The sequence below is a fragment of the Lutra lutra genome, chromosome 2, assembly GCF_902655055.1.
Source record: "Lutra lutra chromosome 2, mLutLut1.2, whole genome shotgun sequence".
In the NCBI taxonomy this organism is placed as follows: Eukaryota; Metazoa; Chordata; class Mammalia; order Carnivora; family Mustelidae; genus Lutra; species Lutra lutra.
In genome coordinates, this window is record NC_062279.1 from 42,025,484 (window position 1) to 42,034,913 (window position 9,430).

Sequence of the window (9,430 nt, forward strand, 5' to 3'; positions counted from 1 at the left end):
CTCTCTCTGCTTGACTTATTTCACTCAGCATAATCTCTTCCAGTACCGACCATATTGCTACAAAAGTTGGGTATTCATCATTTCTGATGGAGGCATAATACTCCATAGTGTATATGGACCACATCTTCCTTATCCTTTTGTCCATTGAAGGGCATCTTGGTTCTTTCCACAGTTTGGCAACCGTGGCCATTTCTGCTATAAACATTGGGGTACAGATGGCCTTTCTTTTCACTACATCTGTATCTTTGGGGTAAATACCCAGTACTGCCATTTCAGGGTCATAGTGAAGATCTATTTTTAATTTCTTGAGGAATATCCACACTGTTTTCCAGAGTGGCTGCACCAACTTGCATTCCCAACGACAGTGGAAGAGGGTTCCCCTTTCTCCACATCCTCTCCAACACATGTTGTTTCCTGTATTGCTAATGTTCACCATTCTAACTGGTGTAAGGTTGTATCTAAATGGGGTTTTATTTTGAATCTTCCCGATGGCTAGTGATGATGAACATTTTTTTCATGTGTCTGATAGCCATTTGCATGTCTTCATTGCAGAGGTGTCTGTTCATATCTTCTGCCCATTTTTTGATATGATTATCTTATTTTTGTGTGTTCAGTTTCAGGAATTCTTTATAGATCCTGGTATCAACCTTTTGTCTGTACTGTCATTTGCAAATATCTTCTCCCATTCTGTGGGTTGTCTCTTTGTTTTGTTGACTGTGTCCTTTGCTGTGCAGAAGCTTTTGATCTTGATGAAGTCCCAAAAGTTCATCTTCGCTTTTGTTTATTGAAGAGACTGTCTTTTTTCCACTGTATATTTTTTCCTGTTTTGTCCAAGATTATTTGACCATAGACTTGAGGATCCATATCTGGGCTCTCTACTCTGTTCCACGGGTCTATGTGTCTGTTTTTATGCCAGTATCATGCTGTCTTGGTGATCACAGTTTTGTAGTAAAGCTTGAAATCAGGTAACATGATGCCCCCAGTTTAATTTATTTTTTCAACATTTCCTTAGCTATACGGGGTCTCTTCTGATTCCATAGAAATGTTAGGATTATTTGCTCCAGCTCTTTGAAAAATACTGGTGGAATTTTGATTGGAATAACACTAAATGTATAGATTGCTCAACAAGTGGGTTGGGTTGTCCTGCACGGCGGTGGAGCTAGTGGATCCTCAGTTTTGGTGGTGTCCATCGTGGGTAGCAGACTAATAAAGGCCATGGCACCAGTGGAAATCCTGGACGGGAAGATGGTCTCCACGCAAATAATGGAGAGGCTGAAGAACCAAGTCTCTCAGATGAAAAGCAAGTTCCTGGTTTCACACCAGGCCTGGCAATTTTATAGGTCGGTGACAGAGATGATTTTCATCTTTATATAAATGTGAAGCTGATAGCTGCTGAAGAGATTGGGATCAAAGCCACACACATTAAGTTACCAAGAATGGCCACAGAATGTGAGGTGTTGAAGTACGTTACGTCACTGAATGAAGACCTCACTCTACATGGTTTCATAGTGCAGCTGCCTTTAGATTCAGAGAACCCCATTAACACTGAAGCGGTGGTCAATGCGATTGTACCCGAAAAGGATGTGGATGTGTTAACTAGCATCTGTGCTGGAAAACTTGCCAGAGGCGACCTAACAGACTGTTTCATCCCTTGTATGCCTAAAGGATGCTTGGAACTCATCAAGGAGACAGGGGTACAGATCACTGGTAGGCACGTGGTTGTGGTTGGGCACAGTAAGATAGTCGGTGCCCCCATGCATGACTTGCTTCTGTGGAACCATGCCACGGTGACCACCTGCCTCTCCAAGACTGCCAATCTAGGCGAAGAGGTAAATAAAGGTGACATCCTGGTGGTTGCAACTGGTCAGCCAGAAATGGTAAAATGGGAATGGATCAAACCTGGGGCAATAGTCATCGACTGCGGGATCAATTATATTCCCAATGATACAAAACCAAATGGGAAAAATGTGGTGGGTGATGTGGCCTACAATGAGGCCAAGGAGAGGGCAGGTTTCATCACTCCAGTTCCTGGTGGCGTGGGGCCCATGATGGTGGCAATGATGATGCAGAGCATGGTAGAGAGCGTAGAGCATTTCTTGGAGAAATTTAAGCCAGGAAAGTGGAGGGTTCAGTATAACAACCTTAACCTCAAGGTTCCTGTTCCAAGTGACATTGACATATCACGATCTTCCAAGCTGAAGCCCATTGGCAGCCTGGCTTGGGAAATTGGTCTGCTGTCTGAGGAGGTCGAATTGTATGGTGAGACAAAGGCCAAGGTTCTGCTGTCCACACTGGAGCGCCTGAAGCACCAACCTGACAGGAAATAGGTGGTGGCGAATGGGATCACCCCAATGCCCTTGGGAGAAGGGACGAGCATGACCACCATTGGGCTGGTGCAAGCCCTTTGCGCCCATCTATCTCAGAACATCTTTGCATGTGTGCGACAGCCTTCTCAGGGCCCCACCTTTGGAATAAAAGGTGGCGCTGCAGGAAGTGGCTACTGCCAGGTCATTCCCGTGGAAGAGTTTAATCTCCATCTCACTGGTGACATCCACGCCATCACTGCCATGAATAACCTTGTCACCGCAGCCATCGATGCCCGGATGTTCCATGAACAGACTCAGACAGACAAGGCTCTCTTCAATCGTTTGGTGCCTTTAGTAAATGGAGTGAAAAAGTTCTCTGATATTCAGATCTGAAGGTTACAGAGGCTAGGCATCGAAAAAACTGTCCCTACCATGCTGACCGATGAAGAAATAAACAGATTTGCAAGATTGAACATTGACCCAAAAACCATAACTTGGCAAAGAGTATTGGATACCAATGATAGATTCTTGAGAAAGATCACCATTGGACAGGCTCCAACGGAGAAAGGGCACACATGGATGGCCCAGTTTGATATCTCTGTGGCCAGTGAAATCATGGCTGTGCTGGCTCTCACCAGTTTGCTAGAAGACATGAGAGAGAGACTGAGCAGAATGGTGGTGGCATCCAGCAAGAAAGGGGAGCCCATCAGTACTGAAGATGGGGTGAGTGATTCGTTGACAGTGCTCATGAAGGATGCAATCAAGCCCAATCTCATGCAGACATTAGAGGGCACTCCAGTATTTGTTCATGCTGGACCATTTGCCAACATCGAACATGGGAATTCCTCCATCATTGGCAGACCGGATTGCCCTCAAGCTTGTTGGCCCTGAAGGGTTTGTGGTGACTGAAGAAGGATTTGGAGCAGACATTGGAATGGAAAAGTTCTTTAACATCAAGTGCCGGTATTCTGGTCTCCACCCTCACGTGGTGGTGCTTGTGGCCATGGTCAGGGCTCTTAAGATGCACGGAGGTGGCCCCACGGTTACTGCCGGACTGCCTCTCCCCAAGGCTTACATAGAGGAGAACCTGGAGCTGGTTGAGAAAGGCTTTAGTAACTTAAGGAAACAAATAGAAAATGCCAGAATGTTTGGAGTTCCAGTGGTAGTGGCGGTGAACGCATTCAAGACCGATTCAGAGGCTGAGCTGGACATTGTCAGCTGCCTTGCCAAAGAACATAGGGCTTTTGATGCTGTGAAATGCACGCACTGGGCAGAAGGGGGCAAGGGTGCCTTAGCCCTAGCTCAGGCCGTCCAGAGAGCATCTCAGGCACCCAGCAGCTTTCTGCTCCTTTATGACCTCAAGATCCCAGTTGAGGATAAAATCAGTGTCATTGCACAGAAGATCTATGGGGGTGACGACATTGAATTGCTTCCCGAAGCTCAACACAAAGCTGAACTCTACACAAAACAGGGCTTTGGGGACCCGCCCATCTGAATGGCCAAAACACACTTGTCCTTGTCTCATAACACAGAGCAGAAGGGTGTACCCACGGGCTTTGTCTTGCCCATCCGTGACATCTGCACCAGTGTCAGGGCCGGTTTTCTGTACCCCTTGGTGGGGACGATGAACCCAATGCCTGGAATCCCCATGCAGCCCTGTTTCTATGATATTGATTTGGACCCCGAAACCAAACAGGTGAACAGGTTGTTCTAGACAGATTGCCCCTCTCCAAGAAACTGCTGCGAACATTTGGCCTGTGTCCACTGAAGCTGACTGTTGGTTATGAAGTGTGGAGAAGTTGAGAGAAGGCAGCCCCTGGTCTGAAGATCCTCAGAAATCAAGGACATGCATTTTCCCAGTAGCCTTATCTTCAGTATTAATTCCCACCATCATGTATAAACTAACATAAATCATGCACAGGTCTACTTGATTGAAGTTCCACAGAAAAAAAAGGAAATGATTTTGCGAAAAAAAAAAGTATAGATTGCTCTAGGCAGTATAGACATTTTATCAATGTTGATTCCTCCAATCCGAGAGCAAGGAATGGTCTTCCATCTTTTTGTGTCTTCTTCAATTTCTTTCATGAGTGTTCTGTAGTTCCTCGAGTACAGATCCTTTACCTCTTTGGTTATGTTTATTCCCAGGTATCTTATGGTTCTTGGTGCTATAGAAAATGGAATCGATTCTCTCATTTCCCTTTCTGTGTTTTCATTGTGAGTGTATAAGAAAGCCACTGATTTCTGTACCTTGACTTTGTATCCTGCCACGTTGCTGAATTGTTCTATGAGTTCTAGTAGTTTGGGGGTGGAGTCATTTGGGCTTTCCATATCATCATGACATCTGTGAAGAGAGGGAGTTTTGCTACTTCATTGCCAATTTGGATACACTTTATTTCTCTTTGTTGTCTGATTGCTGTTGCTAGGACTTCTAATACTATGTTAAACAAGAGTGGTGAGAGTGGGCATCCTTGTCATGTTCCTGATCTCAGAAACACGAAAAGCTTTTTCCCATTGAGGATGATATTTGCTGTGGGTCTTTCATAGATAGATATTATGAAGTTCAGGAATGTTCCCTCTATCCCTATACACTGAAACGTTTTAATCAGGAATGGATGCTGGTTTTTGTCAAATGCTTTTTCTGCATCAATTGAGTGGACCATGTGGTTCTTCTCTCTTATTAAATTGTTCTATCACATTGTTTGATTTGCGAATGTTGAACTATCCTTGTAGCGCAGGGATGAATCCCACCTGGTCATGGTGGATAATCTTTTTAATGTGCTGGATCAGGGTAATGCTGGCTTCATAGAAAGAGTCTGGAAGTTTTCCTCCTGCTCCAATTTTTTGAAACAGCTTCAGGAGAATAGGTGTTATTTCTTCTTTGAAAGTTTGGTAGAATTCCCCAGGGAATCCTTCAGGTCCTGGCCTCTGGTTTTTTGGGAGGTTTTTGACCATTGCTTCAATCTCATTACTAGATATTGGTCTATTCAGGTTGTCAATTTCTTCCTAGTTCAATATGGGGAGGTTATAGTTTTCCAGGAATGCATCCATTTCATCTAGGTAGCTTAAATTATTGGCATATAACTGCTGATAATAACTTCTGATAATTTTTTCTACTTTCTTAGTGTTAGTTGTGATCTTTCCCTTTTCATTCATATTTTTTTACACAGTGTTTTTATTTTTATTTTTTTTGAGAAAACAAAAACAAGCACATGAAGGAGGAAGAAGTACACTCTTTGACAAGGCACAAAGTCTTGCTTTCTTCCAGCCTTTTAAAAGCAACAGCCTACTTTCCATATGTGAGATAAGATGGGGGTTCATCTAAAGTTTTGTTTTTTTGATGAAGTTTTGAACTATAGAAACCAGCTGGAAAATACTTAAATTTTGGAAAAATGGATAAAATTGCATGCTTGGGAATCATAAGGCTGATTCTTGCATGACTTTTTCAATGATGTATTTCATCTCCTAATGAGATAGTATTTGCACTTTCAGTTGAGCAGGTTTTATCTCTTCTCAGTAGTATCCAGGAAAATAATCACAGTCACATGTGGGTTTGGGTTCTACAGTAGAATCTAACCTTTCTTTTTTTTTATTTTATTTTTTTTAGCATAACAGTATTCCTTGTTTTTGCACCACACTCCATGCAATCCGTGCCCTCTCCAATACCCACAACCTGGTTCCCCCAACATCCAACCCCCCGCTGCTTCAAACTCCTCAGCTTGTTTTTCAGAATCCATAGTCTCTCATGGTTCACCTCCCCTTCCAATTTCCCCCAACTCCCTTCTCCTCTCTAACTCCCCTTGTCCTCCATGCTATTTGTTAGGCTCCACAAATAAGTGAAACCATATGATAATTGACTCTCTCTGCTTGACTTATTTCATTCAGCATAATTTCTTCCAGTCCCATCCATGTTGCTACAAAAGTTGGGTATTCATCCTTTCTGATGGAGGCATAATACTCCATAGTGTATATGTACCACATCTTCCTTATCCATTCGTCCGTTGAAGGGCATCTTGGTTCTTTCCACAGTTTGGCGACCGTGGCCATTGCTGCTATAAACATTGGGGTACAGATGGCCCTTCTTTTCACTACATTTGTATCTTTGGGGTAAATACACAGTAGTTCAATTGCAGGGTCATATGGAAGTTCTATTTTTAATTTCTTGAGGAATCTCCACACTGTTCTCCAAAGTGGCTGCACCAACTTGCGTTCCCACCAACAGTGGAAGAGGGTTCCCCTTTCTCCTCATCCCCTCCAACACATGTTGTCTCCTGTCTTGCTAATTTTGCCATTGTAAATTGTGTAAGGTGGTATCTCAATGTGGTTTTAATTTGAATCTCCCTGATGGCTACTGATGATGAACATATTTGCCTGAGTCTGATAGCCTTTGTATGTCTTCATTGGAGAAATGTCTGTTCGTATCTTTTGCCCATTTTTTATATGATTGTCTGCTTTGTGTGTGTTGAGTTTGAGGAGTTCTTTATAGATCCTGGATATCAATCTTTTTTCTCTCTGTCATTTGCAAATATCTTCTCCCATTCCGTGGGTTGCCTGTTTTCTTGACTGTTTCCTTTGCTGTGCAGAAGCTTTTGATTTTGATGAAGTCCCAAAAGTTTATTTTGGCTTTTGTTTCCTTTGCCTTTGGAGAAATATCTTGAAAGAAGTTGTTGTGGCTGATATCGAAGAGATTACTGCCTATGTTCTCCTCTAGGATTCTGATGGATTCCTGTCTCACATTGAGGTCTTTTTTCCATTTTGAGTTTATTTTTGTGTATGGTGTAATAGAATGGTCGAGTTTCATTCTTCTACATAGAGCTGTCCAGTTTTCCCAGCACCATTTATTGAAGAGACTGTCTTTTTTCCACTGTATATTTTTTCCTGTTTTGTTGAAGATTATTTGACCATAGAGTTGAGGGTCCATATCTGGACTCTCTACTCTGTTCCACTGGTCTATGTATCTGGTTTTTGCCAGTACCATGTATCTGGTTTTATGCCAGTATCATGCAGATCACAACTTTGTAGTAAATCTTGAATTCAGATAATGTGATGCCCCCGGTTTTATTATTGTTTTTCAACATTTCCTTAGTGATTCGGGGTCTCCTCTGGTTCCATACAATTTTCTGGATTATTTGCTCCAGCTCTTTGAAAAATACCAGTGAAATTTTGATTGCAATGGCATTAAAAGTACAGATTGCTCTAGGCAGTATAGACATCTTAACAATGTTTACTCTTCCAATCCAAGAGCATGGAATGGTCTTCCATCTTTTTGTGTCTTCTTCAATTTCTTTCATGAGTGTTCTGTAGTTCGTCGAGTAGAGATCCTTTACCTCTTTGGTTACGTTTATTCCCAGGTATCTTACGGTTCTTGGTGCTATAGTATATGGAACCAATTCTCTAATATCCCTTTCTGTGTTTTCATTGTTAGTGTATAAGAAATCCACTGATTTCTGTACATTGACTTTGTATCCTGCCACATTACTGAATTGTTCTATGAGTTCTAGTAGTTTGGGGGTGGAGTCTTTTGGGTTTTCCATATAAAGAATCATGTCATGTACGAAGAGAGAGAGTTTGACTTCTTCATTTCCAATTTGGATACCTTATTTTCTCTGTGTTGTCTGATTGGTGTTGCTAGGACTTCTAATACTATGTTGAACAAGAGTGGTGAGAGTGGGCATCCTTGTCGTGTTCCTGATCTCAGCGGGAAGGCTGCTAGTTTTTTCCCATTGAGGATGATATTTGCTGTGGGTCTTTCATAGATAGATTTGATGAAGTTCAGGAATGTTCCCTCTATCCCTATACTTTGAAGCGTTTTAATCAGGAATGGATCCTGGATTTTTTCAAATGCTTTTTCTGCATCAATTAAGAGGATCATGTGGTTCTTCTCTCTTCTCTTATTAAATTGTTCTATCACATTGATTGATTTCCGAATGTTGAACCATCCTTGTAGCCCAGGAGTGAATCAACCTGGTCATGGCGGATAATCTTTTTAATGTGCTGTTGAATCTCTGACTACAGTGTTTAGTTTAAAATCTAATTTGTCTGATATGAGAATTGCTACCCCGGCCTTCTATTGAGGCCCATTGGCATGAAAGATGCTTCTCCATCCCTTCACTTTCAGTCTGGGTGTATCTTTAGGTTCAAAATGTGTCTCTTGTAGACAACATATGGATAGGTCCTGTCGTTTTATCCAATATGCAACCCTGTGCCGTTTTATGGGCGCATTTAGGCCATTCACATTGAGAGTGATTATTGATTGATACGTTTTTATTGACATCGTGTTACCTTTGAAGTCTTTCTTTCTGTAGATTGTCTCTATATTTCTGTTCAATGCTATTCTTAGGATTTTTCCTCTTTTATAAAACCCCTCCTTAATATTTCATGCAGTGTCGGCTTGGTGGTTGCAGTCTCTTACGCCTTGCCAGTCTTGGAAACTCTTTATCTCTCCATCCATTTTGAATGTCAGTCTTGCTGGATAAAGTATTCTTGGCTGCATGTTCTTCTCATTTAGTGCCCTGAATATAACTTGCAAGCCCTTTCTGGCTTGCCATGTCTCTGTGGATAGGTCTGACGTTATTCTGTTGGGCTTTCCTCTGTAAGTAAGGAGCCTCTTTGTCCTAGCAGCTTTCAAGAGATTATACCTACAATTATGATTCCCCGATTTGACTATCAGGTGCCTTGATGTTTTTCTGGAATCTATAATCTTGGGTGGAGACCGTTCGGCCTCTAGTACATGAACGCTGGTTCCATTCGCGAGATTGGGAAAATTTTCATGAAGAACTTGTTCCAATATATCTTCTAGACTTCTTTCTTTCTCCTCCCCTTCAGGGATTCCAATAATTCTGACGTTGGAACGTTTCATGGCATCATTTATTTCCCTGATTCTGTTTTCGTGGCTTCTAAGCTGTTTGTTCCAGGCTTCCTCTTGATCCTTTCTCTCTATCTGTTTGTCCTCCAGATCACTCATTCTATCTTCTGTCTCTGTGACCCTAGTTTTGAGAGAATTTAGATTAGGTTGGAACTCATTGAGAGCATTGTGAACCTCATCCCTGGTAGCTTTCAGCTCTGCCCTAACATTGTGAACATCATCCCTGGTCGCTTTCAGTTCTGCCCTAATCAATTCCCTTTGG

At 42.2% G+C, this 9,430-nt stretch overlaps 1 protein-coding gene across 1 annotated transcript; it reads left to right on the forward strand.

Annotated features, from left to right (window-relative positions):
• The first annotated feature begins 1,221 nt into the window (after positions 1-1,221).
• On the forward strand, positions 1,222-4,144 carry LOC125092829 (C-1-tetrahydrofolate synthase, cytoplasmic-like). The gene is given in 2 exon segments (XM_047717274.1): positions 1,222-3,158; positions 3,160-4,144. Coding segments are annotated over 2 exon segments (2,583 nt in total). The 5' UTR covers positions 1,222-1,436; the 3' UTR covers positions 4,021-4,144.
• Positions 4,145-9,430: the final 5,286 nt, after the last annotated feature.